Source organism: Cynocephalus volans, chromosome X, assembly GCF_027409185.1.
Source record: "Cynocephalus volans isolate mCynVol1 chromosome X, mCynVol1.pri, whole genome shotgun sequence".
Taxonomy (NCBI): domain Eukaryota; kingdom Metazoa; phylum Chordata; class Mammalia; order Dermoptera; family Cynocephalidae; genus Cynocephalus; species Cynocephalus volans.
This window is the reverse complement of record NC_084478.1, coordinates 10,181,150-10,208,222: the sequence shown is the minus strand read 5'-3', so window position 1 is coordinate 10,208,222 and position 27,073 is coordinate 10,181,150. Positions and strand designations below refer to the sequence as shown.

The 27,073-nt window shown below is 45.5% G+C and overlaps 2 protein-coding genes across 2 annotated transcripts in view; one reads left to right on the top strand and one right to left on the bottom strand.

Moving 5' to 3' along the window:
- The window catches only part of LOC134366952 (H(+)/Cl(-) exchange transporter 4-like), a 30,401-nt gene extending 4,921 nt beyond the window's left edge, over nucleotides 1-25,480 (top strand). Inside the window, 8 exon segments of the mRNA XM_063083531.1 lie at nucleotides 3,092-3,279; nucleotides 6,186-6,308; nucleotides 12,885-13,091; nucleotides 13,212-13,292; nucleotides 14,398-14,943; nucleotides 17,609-17,795; nucleotides 18,742-19,140; nucleotides 25,260-25,480. Of these exon segments, the coding sequence (XP_062939601.1) occupies nucleotides 3,092-3,279; nucleotides 6,186-6,308; nucleotides 12,885-13,091; nucleotides 13,212-13,292; nucleotides 14,398-14,943; nucleotides 17,609-17,795; nucleotides 18,742-19,140; nucleotides 25,260-25,480 (1,952 nt within the window).
- The window catches only part of LOC134367154 (G-protein coupled receptor 143-like), a 238,537-nt gene that overhangs the window by 190,157 nt on the left and 21,307 nt on the right, over nucleotides 1-27,073 (bottom strand). The gene's annotated exons all lie outside the window — the stretch shown is intronic.

Genomic DNA, 27,073 nt, shown 5'->3' with positions numbered 1-27,073 from the left:
TTATGTGGACACATGTTTTTGTCTTGGGTATATGCCTCCGAGTGGAGTTGTTTGGCCAAATGGTAACTCTGTTTTTACCTTTTTGAGGAACTGCCAGACTGTTTTTCAAGGTGGCTGTACCATTGTATCGAGCTATATTTTCTCTCTAGCACCTATCACCTTCTAGTGGAGTCTCTGGCTACTTACTTACTTGCCTAGTGTCTCTGTTCCCTCTCCGAGGTACAGCTCCATGAAGTCAGAGACTTGGGTCTGCTTTGTTCGCTGCTGTATCCCCAGGATGTGGACTAGTGACTGGCACGTAGTAAGTAGGTGCTCAATACATATCCCTTGAGTGAATGAAGGGACCTGAGTTTTCTGATTTTTTCCTCCATTAATTTACTGCAGTCATCCACTCAATGTGGACATACAGCTCCAACTATGTACCTGACGTGGGTACAATAACAGACAAGGCAGGTAGTCTCCTTGCCCACTTACAGTGGACACAGGCTCTGGACGACTGATCTAACCCCCTCTGTGGCATGAAAACCAGACAATGAAACCTTTTTTCCTGTGATTTATAGCCTGTGGAAGTACAGACGTATATATACCTATATTGCTAACCATGAGATCACGATACAGTAGGTATGGAGATGGGTCAAGGCCCGAGAAATACACTTGGGCCACACTTAGGAACTCAGAGAAGGCTTCCCAAAGGAGGGATATAAATGCTGGAATCTGGAACATAAGGAGGACCCTGCCCAGTGGAGGGAGGGTAACGCTTGCCGAGATGGTGCAGACAGGATCTCCTGGCATGTTCCAGAAACATGGATTGGGCAGACGGTGGGGGTTAGTGATGGAAAAAAATGAGGCTGGAGAGATACGAGGTGCCTGCCATCAGGGACAGCAATCTGTTGAGGATTTGGGCGTTCTCCCAAGAGCAACGGGAAACCGTGGCAGGCTTTTCCATAGGGGCTGGCGTGGGTCAGATTGGCAGCTTTGAAAGCCTGTTTGACCACAGTGTGGAGAACCCACCGGAGGGGGGCAAGTTGGGCATGGAGACCCGAAAGGGGGCTCTGGCTGCAGCCCAGACAGAAATGATTCTGAAACGGTGGCCTGAATGTTAGCAGAGGCCATGGGGAGGAGGGGACAGGAGCGATTCAAGAGAGATTTGGAGCTGGAGTCGCTAGGATCTGGTGATTGCCCAGAGCGGGATGTGTACACAGGTTTCTGGTTTGCACAAGTACCTGGATGCTGGGCCCTTCTCTCAGCTGCGAGCAAAGCTGGGCCTGGGAGGGAGATACTGTCGCTCAGCGTTGGATGCAGAGAGCTGGGGTGGAGATGTCCCACAGACCCAAGAAGACAAATAGACGTGTGTCCTTTGACAGTTGCTGCTCATTGGCTTTGACTGCCTGGGGCTCTGTTAGAAAGGGTGTTTGAGGGTGATTGCACACGAGTCTGGCACAGTGCATAAGTGGTGTCTGACAGGGACATGTCAAAAGCGTTGTGAAGGCGAATCCAGTAGAGTGTGTCAGATCGATGGGTGATGTCTGCCATGGGCAGTGGAGCTGGTGGCTGGGCTCTGTGGTGACTGAGCACAGTAGGCAGGAGCTCCTACGTGCCTGGAGGGCAGAGTTAGATATGCACAGCTACAGCTCCGTGGCAATAGAAGGACGTGAACCAGGTGGCCAGGGTCGAGAGCGTAGTGTAAGAAGAGAGAAGGGTTTAGGGTCAAGCTTGGAGGAAATGTGCCTTTTAGAAGTTGGGTAGAGCAGAGATCAGGGAGACAGAGAAAACCAGAGAGCCAGGAGGAAACCAGGGGAGGATAATATTGTGGAAACCAAGGGCAGGCGTGTTTCTAGAAGGATGGTGTGGTCAGCAGTGTCAAAGGATGCTGAGAGGTCTGGAACTGGGGTCAGCACACTTTTTCTGTAAGGGGCCAGGGACTAAATATTGTCATCTCGGTGGGCCACCCACTTTCTGTGTCACCTCTTCAGTTCTGCCTCTGTAGCATGAAAGCAGCCACAGATGGCACCTCATTGAGTGGCACGGCTGTGCTCCAATAAAACTAGATTTACGAAAACAGGCAGTGGCCAGATTTGGCCTGTGGGCTGTAGTTTGCTGATCGGGTCTTGGAAGATGAGGACTGAGCAAAGGCCATTGCCTGAGCTGCGGGTCTCCAGGTGGACAGAGCGGAGTGAGGCTGAGCGAACGGAAGAGACAGGCCGGAGCGAACGGAAGAGACAGGCCGGTGGCTGGAGGGGAAGGTGGGGCCGGGCAGTGTTGACACTAAATGCTGCTGGGAAGGAGCCATCAGAAAGGGGAGGTGGCAGGGACAGGAGAGAGAAAGGGTAACTGAGGGCCTGAGGACGCAGGGTGTCTGGGACCCAGGCGGGCCGCTGCGCACGGAGCAGAGGACAATGGACGGGGTGCGCCTATGTGGGGGTGCGGATGCCTTTGGGGGTGATGCGGGTGTGAACCCGATACTGAAGTGAGGATTCAGTAAAAGTTTCACAAGTTAAGAAGCCGGAGAACATTCCTTGCCTTTGGAAAAGACTAGAATGAGTTATTCTGGAAAGAGATGCAAGGCAGCCTTTTGTGGCCCGCTGAGCTGCACAGTCTATTATTTATGTTTTCGTTGGGACATAAGTGACTGTACATGTGTGTGGGGCACAGCCTTGAATATCTGTAGCCGTGTGCAACATGCGATGCTCCGACCAGGATAATTGGCACACTCGGCATGACACCATGTCATCGTTTTGGGTGGCCCTTTACCAGTCCCTTCCTTGGCCATCTCCCCTCCCCTTTTCCCAACTCTGGTAACCTCGGTCCTGTTCTCTCCTTTGCAAAAGTATTATTGGGATCCTTGTGTCTTTCCTTCTTTCTTTTTAAATTTATTTTCCAGCTCCCACTTATGAGTGAGGACACGTGGTGTTTCTCTTTCTCCTGCACATTCTATTTCATCCCACTTCTATTGGCCTTTAAAGTCATTATCTACTTGTATGGACTCACGATCCCTTACCCAGACTTTAAAGAATCCGGAAAGTCCTAATAAGCATGGGTTTCCCAAGTTTGGTTCACATTTGGTGGCAAAACCTTGTGCTGCTTCCTCCAGGCACCTTGGCTGGGGTCATCGATCTTGCCGTCGACTGGATGACAGACCTGAAGGAAGGTGTCTGCCAGTCTGCCTTCTGGTACAGCCACAAGCAGTGCTGCTGGACTTCCCATGAAACCACTTTTGAGGACAGAGACAAGTGTCCACAGTGGCAGAAATGGTCGGAGCTGCTGGTGAATCAGTCGGAGGTGGGTGTCTGGGCAGGGTCGTCCTGGAGACTCACGCAATTCCACATGCCTTTGGAACCCTGCGGGGTGATTCGTGAGTGTCATTTCACCTTCAAGTGTCTGTTGCGATGACAGTCCACGGCATAATACTAGTGTGACTTGCTTTTCTCTAGCTCTAATGCAGCCACCCAGACTTCACTTGGAAAACCCTTCCTCACTGTTTCATGTGCTATATAAATATATATATATATATATATTTATTTATTTATTTATTTATTTATTTATTTATTTTTGTCCTTTTCTTGACCGACACTCAGCCAGTGAGTGTACCGGCCAGTCCTATATAGGATCCGAACCCGCGGCGGGAGCGTCGCAGCACTCCCAGCGCCGCACTCTCCCAAGTGCGCCACGGGCTCGGCCCCTATATACATATATATTTAAAAGCCTTGTATTTGGCTTTATTTTTCTTACTGAATGTAGTTTGTTGATCATGCTGAAGAAATAGCATTAATTTTTATACCTTTTATTTGAGGAGAAAAGTTGAATTATCTTTTTTTAGAATAACAGCTTTAGTGAGATATAATTCACATTCCATATTTAAAGTGTACAATTAACCATCATCACAATCTAACTTTAGAACATTTTCATCAACCCCCAAGATACCTTGTACCCATTAACAGTCAGTCCCGTGGCCCCCCAACCCACTAGCCCCTGGCAACCACTCTATTTTCTGTCTCTATAGATTTGTCTATTCTGGAGATTTCATGTAAATAGAGTCATAGAATGTGTGGCTTTTTTGTCTGGCGTCTTTCACTCAGCACAATGTTTTCCAAGTTCCTTCATGTTGTAGCATGAATTAATACTTCATTCCTTTTTATGGCTGAATAATATTTCACTATATGGATATACCACTTTTTAATTTTAAAATCTAATTTTTCACATTTGTGGGGGTATATACCACATTTTATTTATCACTTTATCAGTTGATGAACATGGGTTGCTTCCACCTTTTTGCTATTATGAATGATGTTGCTATGAACATTTGTGGACACATGTTTCATTTCTCTTGAGTGTATACCCAGGAGTGGAATTGCTGGGTCAGATGGCAACTCTGTGTTTGACCTTTTGAGGAGCTGCCAGACTGTTTTCCACAGTGGCTGCACCATTTTACCTTCCCACCAGCAGTGCATGAGGGTTCCCATTTGCTCTCCTTCTTGCTAACACTTATTATTATCTGCTTTTGATGTTAGCCATGCTAGTGGGTATGAACTGGTACCTTATTGTGCTTTCAGTTATCTTCCACTCCATTTTATGAGCTCATTACAGAGGATGTTCCGGGTTTTCTGTGAAGAGAATGTCCCAGGCACAGGGGATGTGGTGGTGAACCACAGACCTAGTGTTTGCCTTCAAGGCACCTAGAGTTTCACATCTTTATAAAAATCTAAGCTCAGGAAAGGGTTAACTTTTAACCAAATTCAGTGGTTACCACAATGACTGGATCCTTGAAGGATCAGAAAGCCAGGTGAGGGGAGCTAGGAGCCAAGCTTCACATTAGGGGTGATGTGAGGACCATTTAAGCTAGAACTGTTCTTGGAAGGTACATGTAATCTGTTTATACGTCTCCTCCCTGCCCCACTTTTTTTTGCCTGACCAACTTAGCACAGCTGAAGACATTTGGAATGCACTTTGCCATTTTGCTAAACCCCTTTCTCATTGGAATTGAAAATGAATTTCTTCAAATCTCAGAAGTAGACAGAGATCTTGAAATCTCACACATTCTCAGTGCTCTCTGTCACTTCCAAAAAGAAACTATCTACTTGGGCTGATGGGTGTGGGCAGGCAGAGGTGGCTGGGCGCCATATTTTATTTCTTCTCTTCTACTTGCAATATGTGTTTTGGGGCAATATGGCCATCCATCTTTTCAACTACTTTTAATATTTATACTTTGGTTCAAAGAATTACTGTTAGTAGGAGTGAGAAATTATTTTTAGCCTCCAAAAAGAGTACATATTTAAGTGGGTGAAAGATATTCCTCTGTCCGAACTCTCACCTCATAGGGTGTGAATATATGTGCTTGTAAAGGCCAGAGCAGTCTTCTGGAATGTGTTTTGCATTTAATAGGAACACATTTGGCTGTGTCCGTGTCCTGACTTGTAGGTGACCTCTCTTTCCTTCCGCCCTCACTTGAGTCATCCAGATGGTAGCAAGAAGCTGAGGCCTAAAGAAATGCAGACTCCACTCAGCAGACCAGGTCCTCAACCGAAAAGACCCCAGACTATGTCTTTGGTTCAGAAAAATGCTCCCCACATACCAGATAATTTGGAATCAGTGAAGTATTCTGAGGGAGATGATCAAGTTTTCCCTACAGTAGTGCCTCTCAAATGGGACCTGAGACTCTGCATTTCTGGCAAGCTCCAAAGGCATGCTGAGGCTGCTGGGCCAGGCAGCTCACCTGAGTAGCAGCATTCCAAACCACAGCTCCCACCCTTGCTCATCGCCAGTGCAGTTGCTTGCTGGGGTGTGAGCGTGGCCTCGATGAAAGCTCGGAGAGACCAGTCCACCGCAGACAAGAAAGACAGGCCTTCCAGGCTCTGAAGACAGAATTTTCTGCATCACACCGTTCATTAGCTCTAGTGCAAGTGGTGATTAAAATCGAGCATCATTCACGGCTTCTGTTGCCTCTGAGACATCAGCCGGTGGAAGGTGCACGTGAACAGCTCCTGGAGGAACACCGGTGCTGTGTTGTGCGTACCCATTTCAGCGATGGCGACAGGCGATAAAACCGACTCTGGCCTTTTTGTTTTTACAAGACAGGGACTGGGCCTTCCCGATCCCATCAAAGCGTCTGCTCTCCCGACAGAGGGGTGGCATTGGTATGTTGCTCAGGTTTGCCATGGCTCATGTCCTCTTCCTTTGTGTCTGTTTAGGGTGCAAGTGCTTACATTCTGAATTACTTAATATACATCCTGTGGGAGTTGCTGTTTGCGTTTCTGGCCGTCTCCCTGGTGCGCGTGTTTGCACCATATGCCTGTGGCTCTGGCATACCCGAGGCGAGTCGTGGCTGAATTTCTTTTGTACCAATAATAAGAATAGCAAATACTTCCGTAGCACTGTTGTGCCAAGCACAGCTCCAAGCATGAACTCATTTTACTAACTCATTTACTCCTCACAGTAGACTGTGAGGCAGGTACTATTATTGTTCATTTGGTAGTTGAAGAAACTAGCGCAGAGAGATTAAGGAACTTGCCCAAGGTCACCAAGCTGGTCAACTGTGAGTTCAGGATTCATACTCTGTATCCAAGATTTCTGCTTTATCGCTTCTCAGATGATTAAACCATTGTCGTAGTAAACCTGGCATAACTCTTAAGGCCTATGGAATCAGAGTTCATTAACCACACGCATAAATTGGCACTGGGATGACTCGGAAGTGTGCCTATGATATAATGTGAAAAAAGGGCAATAGCGGAGGTTTGTTGCTGAGAAAGTTCACTGATGATTAAACTCACTTGCCACATTCTGCTCTTCTGATGACTAGGTAATAGTAATCTTTGCAAAACTTAATTTCACTTTCACCGCATGCACTGTGAATTTACCCTTGTGAATTTAGCGTTCTTATAAATAGTTTTCAGTGCTTTGATGTAACCAAAGTATGAGGGAAGTGAGCTCATCCATCAGGGTGAATGCCTGAGACTGAACTTGAAACCTACAAGGATCTACTGGGCAGAATAATGATAATTGAGCTGGTTTGCAAAGAGCCCAGACAGTGACAATTTTAGCCAGAAATAATTTTTAAAATTCTTGTATTATTCCTTGAATCAATGCAATTCAGTTCTTCAAGTTGGTGCTGCAGCAAGGCCCACACGCGGTAGAGATGGTGAGTTTGAAGATGTAGTTGTGCACCAGTTGTGGCGACACGTCCCCAGCCTTGGGTGGTGCCCTCCACCACTGATGCTGGTCCAGGCAGTTACAGGAAGGGCTGAGTCATTGAAAGATGGTCAGAAGAAAAATTCAATATGGTCTTGTTTCAGGAAAGATAGGGAAAAATCTTAATATGTCATGCTGAATTTTTGATGTTTTATATTAACAAATTGCTTCAGGAACCCAAAAAACAAGCCGTATTACCATCCTATTTTCTCAGTACAGCCAGTTCTGCTATAGTGTGACATATGCATTCCTAAACATCACCATGCCATGCAAAATCACGCAATTTAAAAAAAAGGGCTTATGGAGAAAATGGGTTAGGAACACAATACTCAAAAACTTCATCAGTGATACATATAAAAAAGATAGGCTAGTAAAAACAGCAGCACAGTTTTACACATTAAATAGCCAAGAAATATGTCAATACTACAATAAGTATGTTTCTTCTTGAAAAAACTTGAAGTTGGCTGTGGAAGTGGGTGTCAGAAGGGCTGCAGCATGTGAGTTACTGTGAAGGGGCTGCAGGAGGGTTATCTGGACCTGGAGGGGAAGCTGTGACAGTGGCGTGCACGGGTGTGGCTCCCCAGCACACGTGTGGACTGGGTGATGTTTGAGGCATGTGTGTATGTATGTTTTGTGTTTTCCTACATAGCTCGGTTCAGCTGGGTACGGTGTTCTGCATTCACCTAGTATTTCTCCCAGAGCAAATTGTGCATAAACAGACATAAAATTTGTGTTATGCTCAAATTCTTCCCTAATGTATAGATAGCATTGGAACCAATATGCATTTTCTAAACAAGTATTATAGCAGAGCTGACTGCATTTTCTCTGACATCTAAAGCCTAAGGCACCATGGCGTCTGAGGTTATGATCCCACCACCCGCCGATACATGTTGTTGACTCAAATATTTCCAAAATAAGGAGATGGCCAGTGGGGAATTGGTGGAAAATTTAAAGCAGAAATAAAAGGCATGATGGGCAGTCCCGTCTTCCTCTTCCAGGAACCAGAGGTGTGAGGCTCAGCTTGTGATCTTACAGACAGACCTGGAGCTCGAGTATGAGCTCTGTCTTTGAGGGCTGGCTGGACTTGTTGTTCACTCGAAGTGGGCATCTTTAGTGGTGACAGCTGGACTCAAAAGAAGTGAACTACCCAGAGGAGCATTGAAATTTCTTATATAACAAAGGTACCAGGAACACATCCACATGGATGAAACTGAAAAATGTGATGTCAAGTGAAAAACTAAGTTGCAGAAGAATATATAAAGGATGCTTCTCTCTATAATAGGAGTCCATAGGGAAAGGCAAAGAAATGATCGGAAGTGGTGAAGGGAAGTAGGACGTTTCTCCTGGGGAGTGAACATGGGGCTGTCAAAGGGACCCACTCTTCTATTTCTTAAACTTGGGATTGGGTACATAGTGCTTGTTTTAGTAATTTCTTTTAACCATATGTAAATATGGATGTAATAGGTTCATTTCTCCATTTAGAAAAGAGTTTATAACAATCTTTTAAAGTATCAGGAACCAAATAACCTAAGTTTAGTTATTATGACTCAGCAGTAGCAAAATTTTCATAGTAGAGCTTGAAATTCTTAACCTAAGAAGGCAGTACCTATCCCAGTTCTTGGAGGAAAAGGGCAGAGTAAAAAGGAAAATAAGTAAATCAAAGTAAATTGAAGTAAATAAAAGTAAATTTTTTTAAAAGTAAATAAAAGTAAATTTCAGTTCATGGATAAAAAGAAGGTCCTCCTGGTCAAAGCCCTACTAAATATGTGCACCGACTTCAGTTGAGACATGGAGCTATTCTTTCATTTTAGCAAAGATACTAACCAAACTATTTAAAAACAAACTTTGAATGCAATGCGCCTACATACATTTAAAAAATTGCTCATCCTCGTAGCATTTGATTCCAAAACATATTAAGTGAAACAAGTCAGGCACAGAAAGAGAAATACCACATGTTCTCACTTATTGGTGGGAGCTGAAAATTAATATATAAATTCACACACACACACACACACACAAAACTGGGGGGGGGGAAGAAGATATAACATCCACAATAACTTGAAGTTGATACGACAAGCAAACAGGAAGGACATTGTTGGGGGGAGGGGGGGAGGGAGAAGGGAGGGAGGTTTTGGTGATGGGGAGCAATAATCAGCCACAATGTATATCGACAAAATAAAATTAAAAAAATAAAATAAAATAAACCTTTGGAGAAAAAAAAAATAAACCTTTGGAGAAAAAAAATAAAAACAATAAAAAAATAAAAATAAACTGGATCACATTTTTATTATTTAAAATGAAGGTTCTTTGGAAACATTTTTTAAAATGCAAACTTAGAGAAAAGTTTTTTATGTGTCTTGAATACTCCAAGTGGGGTAGGTGCTGCCTTCTTAGGTATAAGCTCTGTAAGGCACATTTAAAAGTGAACACTCATAGTTTTATGGATTTGGGAATTTAGAGAGAACTGGGTAAAAGTCTCTCTTTCTGCTTCTGTTCGCTTTATCAGTAGAACCACTATCAACTATACAAGGACTTCAAGAAGGTCGTGGAAAAATAGACTTAAAATACAAATCTTTCCACAAACTTTTTGAAGTATCCTCGTATATGAAATCGTGTCTTCTCAGAACTTACTCTGAGTTGATGTTTCCGTTCATTACAAGAAATGAACCCTCTTGCAAATATTTACTTAACAGAAAGTATTCTGGTTTTAAAGTTAAAAATACCAAATCACAAATCCACTGCAATACATCTTGTGAAAGCCCTGCTTGCTTCAGTCTCAATGAATCCAAGTTAAAACAAGTCATTGGATTTTGGCATCTATTGGGAATGAATTTGCCTTCTTTAGTCCCTAATTTGATCATGAGAATTTTGTCAAATCATTTTAGAGAATTACAAAATACCTATTACCCTGTTCAACTTACCACATGTCATGGTTGGCAAAGGCTCAGGTAATTTAGATGCTTGTAATTTTCTAAGTGCTATTATGCTTTTAAACTGTACCCTGGGGTCCAAATCCACATTAACTAACTGACAAAAAATTATAGAGAAATTTATTCAAGGCAACACAAAAGGACAGGATTGTGGCAGGCGTAATAAAACATCCCTTAAATAAAGGGATCTGAGATCCCCAGAGCACAGGATCAATTAAGCCAACTACCACCTGTTAAGGCCTGGTTTCGCCACCACTAGTTTGCCATCAGTTAAAGGCTCGTTCAAGAAACACCAGCTGACTGCGCAGCTAGGAGGCCTCTGGCGTGTCCTGTAGGGAGGAGCTCATTGAGTTCTTCAGGAAGACACGCACGACCTGCTCGCATGGGCTCTTTCCCTCGCCTGCTCCTGAGATGAAAATGGTCCTGTGCACACCCCTTTAACAATCTGAAGATTCACTGACTTCATGACCCTCCCTAAGTCACCACAGGTGACATGACGCTCAGTAGCAGGAATTTGTGAAAGAACCAAGAGTGTTTCAGGTCCGTCTCTTAAATATTGAGAAATTAGGGCTACCTGTGCTACATTTTCCCGGAATGGAGCAGTGGTTCTCCACCTGGGCTGCATTGTAGATTCACCTGGGGAGGCTGTACAACTCCTCATACCCTGGATGCACCCGGGGCCAGTTACATCAAATCTCTCTGGGGAGAGACAATTCTTAATATTTCCTAATTCCCAGTGATTCTGATGAGCGCTGAGGTTGTGAAGGACTGTAATAGGTACTTGAGAAATTGAATACTTGGAAGAGCAGTGTCCACAAGGAGGCACTTTGAAGTTATGTAAATGGCACTGACAAGCGATAACACTGTCCCGTTATGTATTACACAATGGGAAAAGAAATCGACCATGAAATTCATGGAGTAACTAACTTGGCGTCTAATTATTCTGTGATTACAGGCTTGTAAATTGCCAGCTCGGTGATAAACATTCACCCCATTTTAGCGAATTGTGGGAGAGGTTGGAGGTAGAGGTTATGTAGCCATGGTAATGTTTCTGTATCCTAAAGGACACCATTTTGGGGGAGAGGACCAGAGTGTATGAAGTTAGTCACTGAGATTGGCACTGAGTTGAATTCTCAAAGCCTTAGGCAAAACGCTCCAGCACGCCTTTAGGAAGAAAGCCATTACTTGGCATTTACAAAATGTGGCAGGTCTGAAAATGGAGCAAGACGATGCTCCCTGTAGTCAAAGTCCTTTTCAATACAAGAGATAGGATTAGGCGAAAGAAAAGGGATTGCCATGGATTCAAACATCTGTATATCCCCCAAAGGTGCGTTATTAGAATGCTGAGCATCTTCTTCCTTTTCCAACACTGTGTTAAGAATATTTTCAAACATATAGAAAAGTTGAAGGAATTGGACAGTAAACACCCATTTTACCTATCGCCTCCAGCAAGGGGCCAGCAAACTTTTCTTATAAAGGATAGAGAGTCAATACTTTAGGCCTATGGGCCAAGAAGCAGGATCTAGCAACTATTCTCACTGAAAGGCTAGTAATTTTTTTCTTACTTTATGTGATATTTCTATTACTATTTATATTACTTTAAATAATGTAAAAACCATTCTTAGCTTGTGGGTCATATAAAAATAGGCAACAAGCTAGATTTGGCCCACGGGCCATAGTTTGCCAACCCTTGACCTAAAGTTCAACTGACGTTTTGCTCTTGTGGGGGAGGCAGGATTTTACCTCTACCCTTTTAGGGGTTTTTGGCTGGGCCTGAGAATTAAATTGATGTAAGACAGATCCATAGGAGAAAAACATACACATTTATTTAATATGTTTTATATGACATGGGACCCTTCATAAGGAAAGAAAGACCTGAAGACGCAGTTAGAGTTGTGCACTTATATGCTGCATTGGACAAAGAGTAGTCAACTATGAAAATGTGACAGGGTAAAGGGGCTTGGGCTCGGGGAGTGACAGAGACGTGACTAGGAGGATAAGGGCTAGTCTAACAACGTTGGTTTGTACAGAATTGCTTAGGCCTCAACTTCCCATCCTTGATGATAAGAATGACACTCTCCTTCTCGTACAGGAAGGGCATCTTTCACATGTGAATTTCATCTCCTTCTTTTAAGAAACAAAATGAAGGTCAGAGAGATCTTGCACCTGCTGTTTTCTGAGTGCCTGTAACTCAAATAGTCAATCTGCCAGAGTGGCATACTCTGGGTGGCGTATTCTAAACTCCTTCACTCTGTTTGCTCTGTCACGTAGCTGGCCAGCTCTCCCTGTCGTTTCTCTGGGATATCTTCCAAGAGTCAAAAGGTAGCGGTTAAAATCATAGGTATATGAGGATACTTCAAAAAGTTTGTGGAAAAATGGAATTAAAGATAATACGAATCTTGCCATGAACTTTTTGAAGACCCCTTGTATGTCTATTCTCAACACAGCAAAGGGTAATGTGAACAGGACAAAACATCATGACTAAAATGAGACCTTAGAAGTGACTTATTCAGTCCTGTGATCTTTTAGTACTTTGGGAATGCTTAAGGTTTACTTGCATTGAATTTTTCAATGTTTCTGTTAATATAAAATTATATATTCATGTAAGTTTCGGTTAATATAATATAGACAAATGGAAAACCAAAAGAGCCTGTCTTCCACATGACTTTGTGAATCAAAACTTTAAAAATGCCTCTCAGAGGAATTACAGCTATTTTCCTGGCCGTGCATTGAAACAGTTCATTCCCTCTCATTCTTGATCCTCTGTTTCAGATCAAGACCATTCTGAGCGGCTTCATCAACAAGGGCTACTTGGGGAAGTGGACCCTGCTAATTAAGACGGTCACCCTGGTGCTGGTAGTGTCATCCGGCCTGAGCCTTGGGAAAGAAGGGCCGCTGGTGCACGTGGCTTGTTGCTGTGGCAACTTCTTCAGCAGACTTTTCTCTAAGTACAGCAAAAACAAGGGCAAGAGGCGCGAGGTGAGCTGGCCAGCTTCCACTGCAGGAAAGCGTTCTGCCCGCAGCCCCTCCGTGGTCTCGCCTGCACACGCTGGTGTTCACGGAGGGTCCGGAGCTCATACGTAACTGTTTGCCTTGCAGGTGCTTTCAGCGGCGGCTGCGGCGGGAGTCTCCGTGGCCTTTGGTGCTCCGATCGGGGGTGTGCTTTTCAGTCTGGAAGAGGTGAGAAGGGGCAGCAGAGGGAATGCGTGGGGCGGAGAGGCAAGGACCCGTGGATGACTGGCACAGCAGTGAGCCTTCGTCTCCTGCCCTGTGAGGAGTACATTCAAAGAAGTGTTGCATAAAATTCCTGCAGTTAATAAAGGAGCTATAATTTCTGCCATTTAAAAATATTGTTTTAAAAATTGCCAACATGACTCTTTTTTGAAGATTTATAGTGTCTTCAGTGTTTCTCAGAGCCAACTGAATTAAGCATTTTTGGTTTTGGTAACGCGAATGGATCATTCCAGGGGTTGGCTTGTTGGCAAACGTTTTCCGTAAAGGGCCAAATGGGAAATATTTCAGGCTCTGTGGGGCACACAGTTTCTGCTGCAACTGTCCAACTTGGCCATGTGGCATGAAAACAGCCATAGACAACACATAGTTTGTGAATGGGCATGGCTATGTTCCCATGGGCACTGAAATTAGAATTTTCTTTTTTTAATATCCTATGTGTGTTTGTGTGTGTGTGTGTGTGTGTGTGTGTGTGTGTGTGTTTGTGTGTGTGTGTTTATCATTATGCAATTTTAACTTTCTTTGTGGCCTTTTACAATGAAATTAGAATTTTCTATAGTTTTCACGTCACAAAATATTGCTCTTCTGAGTAGTTCAAATCAAAAAAACCTTTTTTTCTCCTCCAACCATTTAAAAATGTAAAAACCATTCTTAACTCGTGTGCCTTATGAATACTTTTGGTGGGCCAGAGTTGACCTGTGGGCCAGAGTTTTCCAACCCCTGAATCAAATCCAGACGTTTATTTGCTTTTAGGAGGGTCTCTGTGCTATAAACAGAATTATGATTAACTATTTTTCTCTTTAAAAAAGTGGCTTAAGCCACCTTGCTCAGTATCCATTTTACTTTTAGACACAATTAGATCACTTTGGTATCTTCGTTGGTGCATTTTGTCATAGTCAAGCCTGGACTGACTGATGAAGTGAGTGCTGTTCGTCCATGTTTGGTCCCAGTGTGTCTCACGGTGGGCACCAGCAGGTGGCTGCTGACCAAAGGGCCTGAATTCTGAGCCGCTCTTTCTCTGGCCAGTCACTAATTTGCGACTTCTTTATTCCAGATCAGTTACTACTTTCTCTCGGAGACATCGTGGATGTCATTATTCACGGCCCTGGTGGCGGCCTTCACGTTGCGATCCATCAATCGCTTTGGGAACAGCCACCTTGTTCTCTTTTATGTGGAATATCACACGCCCTGGTACATGGCTGAACTCTTCCCCTTCATCCTGCTTGGGGTGTTTGGGGGCTTATGGGGAACCCTCTTCATCCGCTGCAACATCGCCTGGTGCAGGAGGCGCAAGAACACCCGGCTAGGGAAGTACCCGTTGCTGGAGGTCATTGTGGTGACTGCCATCAGAGCTGTCATTGCCTACCCCAATCCCTACACACGCCAGAGCACCAGTGTGCTCATTTCTGAGATGTTCAACGACTGTGGGGCCTTTCAGTCCTCCCAGCTGTGTGACTACATCAATGACCCCAACATGACCCGGCCTGTGGATGACATCCCAGACCGGCCAGCTGGCTTTGGCGTTTACACAGCCATGTGGCAGCTGGCCCTGGCACTGATCTTCAAAATCGTCATCACCATATTTACCTTTGGCATGAAGGTAAGTGAAAGGTAAGAAAGTGAGGGTGGGTGCTGGTGGGGGGAAGAACCCATGTCCTTCTGGGGACAGCACCCTACTCTCCTGAACAAAATTGTCATGGGAGGAAAAGGGGATCCGACCTTTCTTGAATGTTCTCATGTGCTGGGCACTTGACATTCTTTCAATCATCAGGACACAATTCTTTAATAACCAACAAGCCTGCAAAATGAGGTTTTAATCCCATTTTACAATTGAGGAAGCTGAGGCTCAGAGACCCGGAGTGACTTAATCAGACCCACAGCATATGGGAGACAGAGCTAGGCACGGAGCTCACTTCATCTCACTCCCAGACCAGGGGTGACCACAGCTTTGCCTGCTGGCAGGGTGATGCCAGGTGGTGGGACAAGTCCGTGTGTGGCCCAGTTTGGATCGATGAGCATGCATTGAGCATCCGCTGTATCGAGGCTCTGTGCTAAGTCCAAGGTGTACAGCACTCGAAACAGAATGCTGCCCCTAAAGAGCACATGCCTCTGGGAGAGACAGATGCAAACCCAGAGTTCTGAGACTGTGTGGCAGCACCTACGCTGCACACCACGTGATGGCCTCCCAGTCTGGGTGGGACTGGGGCCATGACGGGGTCTCTTTGCACACATCGTCTCCTGACGAGGAGTGTCCTCAAGAGCTGTGGATGACACCGTGTGCTTTCCTCATTTTTGTTCCTAAAGCCAGAGAAGAGACAGCTTCGTTTTTCCTGCTTTTAAACACGGCCTTAAAGTCAGACATACTTTGAAAGCCCTTCCTAAAGAGCTTTCTTTTATGGAAACTGACATTAAGTTGTCATTGCTTTTTTTAAAAAAAATTGAGGTAAATTTTACATAACCTGAAATTGATCATTTTAAAGTGTACATGTTAGTGGTATTAAGTACATTCACAATGTTGTGCAACCATCACCTCGGTCAAGTTTCAGAACATTTTCTTCCCCTTCATAGGAGACCCCATGTCCATTAGCAGTCCCTTCTGTTCTCTGCCCCAGCAGCCCCTGGCAACCACCGATCTGCTTTCTGTCTCTATAGGTTTGCCTATTTCGGACAGTTCATTTTAATTAAATTAATTCATTTTGGACCGTCCTTGTGAGACTGGCTTTTTTCACTTAGCACAGTGTTTTCAAGGGTTATCCATGTTGTAGCACGTGTCAGCACTTCATTCCTTTTCTGGCTGAAGAGTGTTCTGCTCTGTAGATTCCCCCACACATTGTTTATCCACTCATCCTTTGATGGACATTTGGGTTGTTTCCACCTTTTGGCTATTGTGAAGAATGCTGCTATTGCTTACTTAAAAACAAAATGAAACTTTTATTAGAGTGTTAGAGTGTGATAAAAGAGTATCATATAGAGATGCATACAGCTTAATGAATTTTCACAAACCCACATGCTTGTGTAACCAGCACCCAGGACCAGAAGCACAACATTACCCAGCCCCCAGAGCCCCTGATGTGTTCCATTACTCTTGCTTTCTGTGTGGTATTTCTATGAATTCTCTTTTTCAAAAAAGTCTAAGAAACGGTGTCTCTGGGTGTGTAGTGGTCAAACACAAACCCGAATCTGTGCCTTAAGAACAAGGATGGGTAGACTTTATTAAACAGCTGTCTGTGTCTGATCCATCATCTCCTTGCAAAGGAATTTATTTTTGTGTCCAAGGAAGATGCTGGAGCATCTTCTGGTGCTTGCTGAGACTTTACTTTGAAGTTTCAGGGGATTAAATGGCTGTGGACTAAGGGGGAGCCCATATAGGAGCAATTTCCTAAGAAATATTCCAGACTCTAGAAATCACGCCCAAGGTTCTGAACTTCAGTTCGCCTGGCATCCTCAGAATGATGACCACCTGGGGCGACATAAATGCAGCTGTGGCTCAGGGTCTGCGCTCACGTCTCAATGAACACAGAGTAGTTGGGAGTGTCCTATAGCACGTGTACGGTCACCAGACAAACTAAAATGCATTAGCAGCCAGCAAAGTAAGCAATACGCTACTTCTAAGATCATTCAATTTATATAGTCTGTTTCTTCGCTGCCGCTAATGTGGCTAGAATATATTCAGGATACTTCTCGGAAGATGTAGTTGGTTAGGAAGATGGAACTGCCTCCCTCGTCTCTCGCTGACTGGTATCCACTGTCTATACACAGAGCGGGAAGCCTTTGAAAGCTTTTTGGAAGATCGGGGGCAGCTGCGATTGTGCGTTCAACTTCGTTATTTTACCAGGGAGCAATTGCAGGCCCTTTTCCATTTTCATAATGTGGCTTGGCATTTAATTTTAGAAGCCAATCTGAATGACATGGCAAGGGGAGAGAGAAAGTCACGAGTGTCTCAAGTGACAGATGTTCACTTTGAATGGTATTTGCACCGGGGCTTATCATTCTTTAATCTACAGCAGGCAAACTGGGCCAGACTTTGCAGGGGAAGAAATGAAAGTGTAAAAGGGCATTCTCTCCATGTTGCAGTAGATGCGACCGACTAAGGAGGTCAAATCACTTGTCCCACCTTTTCCCAGCTGACTGATTTTGAAGAGTCGTGCCTCCTTTGAAGGCTGAGCAAAATGCAAGCTTGTCGAGGGGGCACCGTGGTTCCTGGGGATCGGGAAGGGGGACTCAGCTGCCTTCCCTCATGCTGCTTTTCTCTGTGCTCCCTCAAGATCCCGTCAGGCCTCCTCATCCCCAGCATGGCCATGGGAGCAATGGCGGGCAGGATGGTGGGCATCGGCATGGAGCAGCCGGCTTACCATCACCATGACTGGATCATCTTCCAGAACTGGTGCAGGCCCGGAGCAGACTGCGGCACACCAGGGCTTTACGCAATGGTGGGAGCTGCAGCCTGCCTAGGTACAACCAGGGGTGGGGCAGGGAGGGGGTGGGGGCACTGAGCTGGCTTAGAGGACTGGTGAGGAGGAAGGCGTGGACTTGAACATTTGCATTACTCAGGATAGACTATGTTGTGCTGCTATAACGAGAATCCCCCCAAATCTCGGTAGCTCACACACCAAGGCTTATTTCTTGCTCACTATATATACACGTATATATATATATGTAAAAAACATGGGTGAACAGAAGATTCTTCCCACCCAGTCATTCAGAGGCCCAGGCTGATGGAGTCTCCACCATCTTACAGCCATACCACCTAGAACAGTAGTTCTTAACCAGGAGTGATTCTGCCTTTCAGGGACACTTGGCAGTATCTGAAGACACTTTAGGTTGTCACACCTGGGGAGGGAGGTGCCACTTGCATCTATTGGGTAGAGACCAGAGATGCTGCTAAACATGCTATAGTGTACAAGACAGCCCCTGACAACAAAGAATGCTCCAGTCCCAAATGTCCCTAGTGCTGAAGTTGAGAAACCTTGGTTTAAACTCCCTGGAAGACCAGGAGTCAGTATGGATTCTCCCTTTGAATACCAAGGGACACAAAGCTGGGTCTCTCTCCTCTCTCTAGTCCCTAAGAATCCTAAAATTATAAGGCTTATGGGGTTGCTTGTTCAGTCAGATCCACTCGCCCAAAAGCCAGACGTGTGGGCCTAGGTGAGTGGACAAGCCAGAGTCCCTCGTTGGAGCAGAGCCCCCAGCCAGGTGTGACTTACAGCTCCCTGACGCGATGCCACGTTGAACAGAACCTGGCATCTGTTCCTGAGGCCTGAGCATGGACGGCATGTGGGAATGTCCCCTTGGAACACGTGTGAGGAGCATTTACCACCGTCTATCCATTTCCACACATCGTGCCCTCCCGAGGGTCCGGGGTCGGGCTTCGGAATCTCACTCGTGTCTTGTGTTGCAGGTGGAGTTACCAGGATGACAGTGTCGTTGGTGGTCATCATGTTCGAGTTCACGGGTGGTCTGGAGTACATTGTGCCCCTCATGGCGGCGGCTGTGACCAGCAAGTTGGTGGCCAATGCCTTTGGGAAGGAAGGCATCTACGAGGCCCACATCCACTTGAACGGCGACCCCTTCCTGGATGTGAAGGACGAGTTCACCCACTGCACGCTGGCCACCGACGTCATGCGGCCCCGGCGGGGAGAGCCGCCGCTGTCGGTGCTCACCCAGGACCGCATGACCGTGGAGGACGTGGAGACACTCATCAAGGACACCGACTACAACGGCTTCCCCGTGGTGGTCTCCAGAGACTCCGAGCGCCTCATTGGATTTGCCCAGCGGAGGGAGCTGATTCTCGCAATAAGTGAGTAAAGATGGAAGCTCGCCTTTTGTCAGGAGCCAAGAGGCAGCTCTGTGCCCCCCAGTGATCAGAGAGGTGCGAGAGAATGCGTGTCACGCCAGGGGATCGCAAGCGTTCGTGTGTGCGTGGTCACTCGGGGATCTGGTGGAAATGCAGACGCTGATGGAGCAGGTCTGGAGCGGGGCCCAGCCTGCGCTCCTCACGGGCTCTCCATTGATGCCGATGCTGCTGGCCCCCAAGTCACTCTGTGAAGCACAAGGGCTCAGACCCAAGTCTTGCGTGGCTGGAAAGGGACCACGTGTTTGCAAGGAGCCCCCTACGCCCGCTCCTCTGGGAGGCAAGCTGCAGACGCTGCCTTTTTGGGGAAGTGCTGGATGAAGCTCAGGAAGAGATGTGAGTAGCCCGGGCCGAGCTGCTCTCAGAGAGCGACTTTTAGGTGGGCTGTGCAGCCGCTGGGGCTTGTGAGGTCTCTGCCCTGCCACCTCCCTGCCACTGCACAGGCTTTCCTTCATTTCATGGCTTTACATGTGATCCGGCTGTTAGCGGCCGCATGGGTAAATGATATCGCTCGAGTCCGCTCTGTGATTATTTTCCTCCTCGTGTACCAACTGAAATCAGCTGCACCGAGGGGCAGGCTGTTGAGTTGGGGGAGGAGAGAAGGGGCGATGCCCAGGTGGGGGCACTTCAGAGGAGCAAGCCTGTGGGCCCCAGCAACCTAGGGCCGGCTGCTTTGAAAGGGGAGCAGGAGGAAGGATTCCGCAGACAGAGGGCACTGAGGGCCAGAGGCCTGGGCATGAGTGGTTGGGAGCCCCGGGCAGGGAGGAGCAGTGAGCCTCGGAGATGGAGCCCTGCTGGACCTCAAGATGCAGCAGGGGCGGAGGCCACCATAGCCCTTGCACCGGCACATGGCCAATGCCATCTGCTCAGCATCCTCGCTCTGCGATCTGCACAGCATACAGCATCCTGTGGTAGTCGGGGGCCCATGGCCGGCTTCCGTGTGCATGTGATGATTTTTACTGTGCGTGCCATCTTCCAGACTATTCTTGACGCACATCAACGGGACTTGCCCTGGTCCCGTTGCCGATTGCCTCACCGCGAGATTGTCTTCACCAGACGAAACTGCTTGCTTCTCCCTGCTGTTTGTTTTTTATTTCTAAGGTGCTTCCCTTCAACTGCTAAATCCTCTTCCCAATGTTAACTAGCTTTTAAAATATCTTTAACTTATCTCCATCAAAGGCCTTATAAGATAAGCATAAACTATGGCCTCTAATTTAGCTTGCTGTTCAAATATTTTTACCTCCCCTGAAGCAAAAATTGATTTTGTATTTTAGACACCATAGCAAGTTTGTGCTTCACTGTTCAGTTTGTGTTCCCTGTTTGTTGCTTTAATATAAGTCCTGTCCCTTAACAGGTAGGTGGTTTCAGGCCTAAATATTGCCTTATAAATAACAAGTTTTTAAAACTTGTTTAAGTAGGGTTGGGTTTCTTTTAAAGTAACGTATTCAGCAGCCTTTAAAAAATGTATTCAATCCCTGAAATCCTTTAAGCAAAGGTTGAAACTTAAAAACTAAAGTAATAAATGTCACAGCATCCACGATCTATTGTGTGGTTGCAGGCACAGCTGCTAAGAGACAGCTGACTAATTTCACTGAAACCCATTACTGTAGTCAAGGGGGAAGCACTAACTGTCGTCAAGTGGTTAGGGAAGACCCTTAGGCTTGCCCACCACGCGCTCTCCTAGAAGCTGTGTTTGGAGCGTCTGAAGAGGCACCACGCGGTGTCAATAGTACCTGTGTGCTTTCAGTCAGACCCGTAATAGTACAGAAGCAGCTATTTACACAGTTTGTGCCAAAGCAAGGAGTGTGTTGCTCTGAGTAATCACAAGAGCTGTTTTCCTGGTCTGTGGAAAGAGAAGAGTCCCTGTACTCTAGGGGAGAAATTCATGACCTGTACTTGAAGAATTATCTGCCCTTTTATGAGTATAGAAATGTGACGTTCACATTTAGCCAGTGTCACTTTTAGGGGAAATGGGAGCAAAGATTACAGACAGATGCAAAATAGATGCGATAAAAAAAAGAATGGTGAATGAGGTAAATGAGGAGTTTTCTTACACATCATGTTTACAATTGTAACAACCGCTCACATGAAGCTGAAAATGTTTTATTTTCAATCCGTCTCTGGAATACCAAAGCACAGCTACGTCTCTGCTAGAGGGAGAATAGTTAGCACTGCCCGGGCAATGTGGCCATCTTCGTCACCACATGTTAACACATGGGGCCGTACGTGACCCGTGTTCCAATTCCTGGTGAATGGGACTTGGCCTCTCGTTTCTCTTTGCAAGTATGAGGCTCTTTCTGTACTCAGCGGGGCTCAGGCTCTTCTAGTCTTGAGTTGTGCAGTTAAGCCAGGAAGGCTTCAGAGAGGCCTCAATGGGAGCCATAGAGGCGATGAAAGGAGGGAAGGGTAGGGTGGCGGGGAAGAGTGGAGGGACCTCATCTCTTCATCTGGTGGATGATTGAATGATGACTCTTCAGCACGTGGAAGATGCTCACTTGCAGAAAGGGGCCCACATCCAGGACTGAACAAGAGGATAAGTGTCACATCTGTTGGACAAGCTATTCAGAGGTATAGAGGTGTCTGCCTGGGAGGGCTGTTAATGATTGGACTAGATCATGGGGAACAGTAGGGCCATCTACTTCTTTCTGCTGGGGATGTTAAAATATACATATATGTAAATATGTAGATATAGATATAGATATACAGATGGATGTGCAGGGGGACTTTTCCATGCTTTGGTAGACAATAACCTGTCATAAGAAAATATGCTTTTTCTTCTATATAGTGTTTACTTTTTTATCCTATCATCTATGTACCGACCGCTACTGTGGTTGCTTCCAAGTTTTTATTTTAATCCTTTTCATTAATTACATCTGTTTTATGGAAGCATTTCTGGTTAACAAGATGGTAGAGTATTACCTCCCTAAACACATAATTACTCTAAAGTAGGGGTTCTCAACCTTAGCACGATGGACATTTGGGGCTGGATCGTTCTCTGTGGTGGGAACTGTCCTATGCACTGTAGGATGTTTAGCAGCATCCCTGGCCTCCACCCACCAGATGCCAGGAGCACCTCCCCTTCCCAATTGTGACAACCAAAAATGTCTCCAGACATTGCCAAATGTCCCCTGGGGGTGGGGGGTGGGGACAAAATTGCTCCCAGTTGAGAACCGTTGCTCTAAAGCCACTTAATAGCTTACCAGATGTGTGATTCTTTCTAGTCTTTTAAAATTTCTTGGCCTATCACAGTTTGTAAAATTCATCTTACAAACGCTATTGATTACGCCCTCTGTGTACAAGGGTACTTCAAAAAGTTCATGGGAAAATAGAATTAAAGGTTGTATGAATCTTTCCATGGACTTTTGAAGTATCCTTATATTGCTGCTAGAAAGTAGAATGTCAAGTTGAATAACCTCAGCGGCTGCTCATAAAATGTACATCATATTTCAGGGGCCGTGGTCACTGAGAGTAGCTCTAGTAGAATATATGACAAACCACCTATGTTAAAGACAGTTAGAAAAAAGTTTAACTACTTTAACTTTAAAACATTTAAAAATAAGGACTATTAGGTTTTTAAAAAAGTAAAAGTAATACACACTCATAGAATATTGGGGAAATTAGAAAAAAAAAAGGAAAAATTTAAAAAGGCATCCACTTTCTTATCACCATAGAAGGACATGGTTAATATTTACTGCATTTAGAGCATTTCATTTCTGGCTCTTAAAAAATATGTTCATTTTGGGCTATATTTTTTTGGTTTCTTTCCCAACATGGGCTCCCAAGAGTCCCTGGGGCCTGTGAGTCTATTCTTTCCTACCACTACCTCATCCCCTGGGTGAGGAGTTGGTTTATTCTCTCATACAGAAATATTTCTTGAGCATCCACCATGTGTTGGTGCTATCCTAGGAGCGGTGGGTCCGTGGATGACAATACACAGTCTCTGTTTTCTGTGAACTTATGTGCTATAGTTTTGTTGCAGGCATTTTGGTGACTGACAAAGATTTCTGGTCCAAACTGGGAGTAGGTAGTTCACTCTAGTAGAGAGTTGCAAAAAGCTTTCTTGCCGGTTCTTCTTCCATTCACCAGCTTTTGGCCTATACATAGCAGCTCTAACCCCAAAGTTAATATACGTCCTTATAATAGAGTTCCAAAGTGGCCTAGCAGAGCCCTTCTGGAGAGAGCAGCAGTTACCGGTGTTGGAGCACAAGCTCAGATCTCTGGCTCGGACCCTAGCCGATGCCTATGATTCTTGCTTGGCAGTGAATAGCTCATGGGCTTTCCTTCCTAATGCCTCCCACATGAAATAGGCTCTGTTCTACATGGCAGGCAGAACCAGATACACTGTCATTTGGTAGACCTACCATTCATTCATGCGTGCATTTAGCAAATATCTGTTTTTTGTCTACTGTGTGCTAGGCATTGTCCAGGCACTGGGAGTGCACTTGAGAGCATGAGTTCATTGAGGTAGTGGCTGTTAGAATCAGGGCTTTAAACCCAATCAGTAAATTCAGAGGAAATATAAGCTTGTTATTTATTTTAGGAAGTGGATTGATGGTTCACTAAGTCATATTGGGTTTTATAAGAGGTTCGGCAAATCCATGTGATCAGTTCTTAATTGGGGTCTGTGGCTTGATTCAATCCTGACATTCAACCTGTTAAAATAGATGGAAATCTTGTTATGTGGGACATTATGGGAGTCAGTGGTCTACAAAAATGAGCAAGTATGTGTTGACCGCTGCCTCCCTGCCATAGTGCTTAAAGATGGAAGCATCTTGGTTTAGGAGAGAGGTACACAGTGTGTATCGTGCACGATCTACATTTGAAAACATGTGCATCAGTGTCGTCTGGTGTTTGTGGTTGAACCATATTCCATTTGATGTAACTGGATTTCACCTGACCCATATAATGTGCAGGCATTTGCCCAGCAGGCCCACTGTTCTGCTTTTAAACAGAGACCCCCTTTCAGACTCAGCCTGACCCCAAACACTGCCAGATTTCCATTAAAGTACTCTATTGTACTAAATGGCCTTAGAGGAGGCAGTTAGAATTTTATTTTTGAAAGAACAATATAGGTGAATAGTAGTCTTGAGAAGGCAAGAAATTTTATTACAGAAACCAGGATCCGTTCTAAGGCTAGCCTTGCTGTACATTTTCCCTAAGATTTTCTCATGAACCAAAAGAAAGATTAAAATTCCAACAGAAGGAAAATCGCCTTGGAGAAATATCTTGAGACCGATGGATTTATTTCATGCGTGATTTAAAATAGTCCGGGTTTCTAGCCCTGCATTAAGCTGTGTTTCTAATGAGTTCCTGTTACCCTACTTTTCTTCAGCTTTCTTTCACATGGCCTTGCCTACAGACAGAAACAGGCTAATTGCTACCATAACAGTTTTACTATCTTTCTTTGAGAAATGCACAAAATGGCCCATTTTTAAGACAGGAGATCCAAGGGGTTGGGGGATGTAGCTTTTCTGAGGTCGTTTCTTTGCACACACGGGCCATATTTGGGATTGAGCTGCATTTCTGGGCTTTGAGCCTGGGCTGGTCTTATTGGTTCCTTCTTCCTCTCAAGATTCATTATGCCATTTGGGCCAGTTATGACTGATTTTGTAAAAAAAAAAAAAAAAAAAAAAAAAACCGAAAAAAAACAATGTATTAAGGTTATTGGGCAGCTAAGTGAGGTTTCTTGTCCCGTCAAACTTCAGCCTCTGAGCAGATGGAGGAGTGTTAGGAAAGCAAGAGTGGAGGGCCCTTGGCCATTAGGGGTGCCCTGGATTGCAGGGGGGAAGCAATGAATATCCCCAAAGGAGCTGTCTTGATCAGGCCCATTTTGCAAGACTTTGGCAACCAAAGATCTGGTCACAGCAGGGGGACCCTGGCATAGCATAGCTTAAGAGAGATGCCAGTTTCACAGATCTTTGGCTGAAGCCCCTCATTAAAAATGTGCAGTTTGTCCTCTAAACCCCTTTTCTGTAGGATTCGAGGATGACGTGTGGGGCTATAGGGTGGACTTTCTCGGCCAGGATTTTTGTGTGGCTTATTGTTCCTGCTTGTCCCCGTTCTAGAGAATGCCAGACAGAGGCAGGAGGGCATCGTGAGCAATTCCATCACGTACTTCACAGAGGAGCCCCCTGAGCTGCCGGCCAACAGCCCGCACCCCCTGAAGCTGCGGTGCATCCTCAACCTCAGCCCTTTCACGGTCACGGACCACACCCCCATGGAGACGGTGGTGGACATCTTCCAGCAACTGGGGCTCCGGCAGTGCCTGGTGACACGGAGTGGGTGAGTGGCGGGACAAGTGTGGACAGAATGTGTACTGTGGCCAGACTCGGGAGAAAAAGATGCATAGTCAGCCCTTAGGGAACTCACGGTCTGCTGGGGTGGACCAGTGCTTGCCAGGTGATGTCAGGGAGTCGTGGTGAGTGTATTGAGAAGGAAATGTACAAGGAGCTTTGGGACCTGGAGCCGGGATGGCCAGTGCAGCCCAGGAAGGCGGGGGACGCTTGCAGGCTACACTCCTGTCTGGGCAGAGTCTGAGGGTGGAGTCAAAAACGGGAGGAGCCAGAGGAGAGGGGCTTGGTGCTGCTTTTCTATCACCCGGATGGTACTTGGCTCAGGGAGAAAGTATGGCCAATTCTGTCCTAACACAACGTAGGCGTTCCTCAAAATCACAGCGCTCTGCAAAAATGAGCAGTGCAGACCACAGGACTTATGGGGAAAATGGGGTTAGGCGCACAACACTCAAAAACTTCATCAGTGACACGTTTAAAGAAGCGATGGAAACATAATACAAATGGTAGTGCCATTTTATACAGTTAAAAAAAGGGGGGAGAGGAAGCAGAGAAAAGGAGAAAGGGGCAGGGCCAGCCTGTGGCTCACTCGGGAGAGTGCGGTGCTGATAACACCAAGGCCATGGGTTCGAATCCCATATAGGGTGGTCGGTTCGCTCACTGGCTGAGCGTGCTGCTGACAACACCATGCCAAGGGTTGAGATCCCCTTACCGCTCATCTTTAAAAAAAAGAAAAAAGAAAAAGGAGAAAGGAGGAGGGGAAGGGAGGGGGAAGAAGGGGGGGGGAGGAGATCCATGTGACCCAGGCAATGGAACCAAGCACGTTCTCGCCTCTGCCTAAGGTGCTTTGCTCTCCTGTAGCTTTCTACCTTGCACTGTCAACTCAGAATTTGATTTAACAAATGTTGTTCAGGCAAAGGTGAGTCTGGGAAACATCCCTCCATTTGTGTGGTTCCCTTGGTAAACTTCATGTGTTTGGTTGTTAGCTCCAAACCAAAGCACAGGGACTGAGGAGACTGGTGCTGTCCTCATTTTAAGGTTCTTGTGAATCAGATCTTTCCCAACTCGGAAGCAATGTAAGCATTAATTCTGTGTAGCACAGAGTGGACCTCTCCGCCAGTGGAGACTTCAGCTCATGCATGCCTTTCTTATTGTAAATGTAATATAATCAAAACACCGGGGGAGAAGTCTACCCATGGCGCTTCCACCCTATTATCATTTCTTGTATTTCCAGCCAATATTTTTATATACATATGTGTTTATGTAGTTGTAACTGGTATAATTTCATATCCTACCTTGTCCACTTAATATCAGAAATTTCATAAGAGTCATTTAAAAAATCTGGGTAACATTCCACCAGGATGAAAGACTATAATTTACATAACCACCGCCCCTTTTTTTTTTCAAATTTGGGTTTCCTATAATGCTTTATAATTATGGATAATGCTACTAGAAATTACTTCATCCCTATGGCTTCTTCGTGGTCTGAAATACTCCTTCAAGATAAAAGATCTGATATTGTGAGTCTGCCTGACAGTTTTGATGCACTGTGCCAAATTAATTTACCAGAGTTGTATCCATTTAATAAT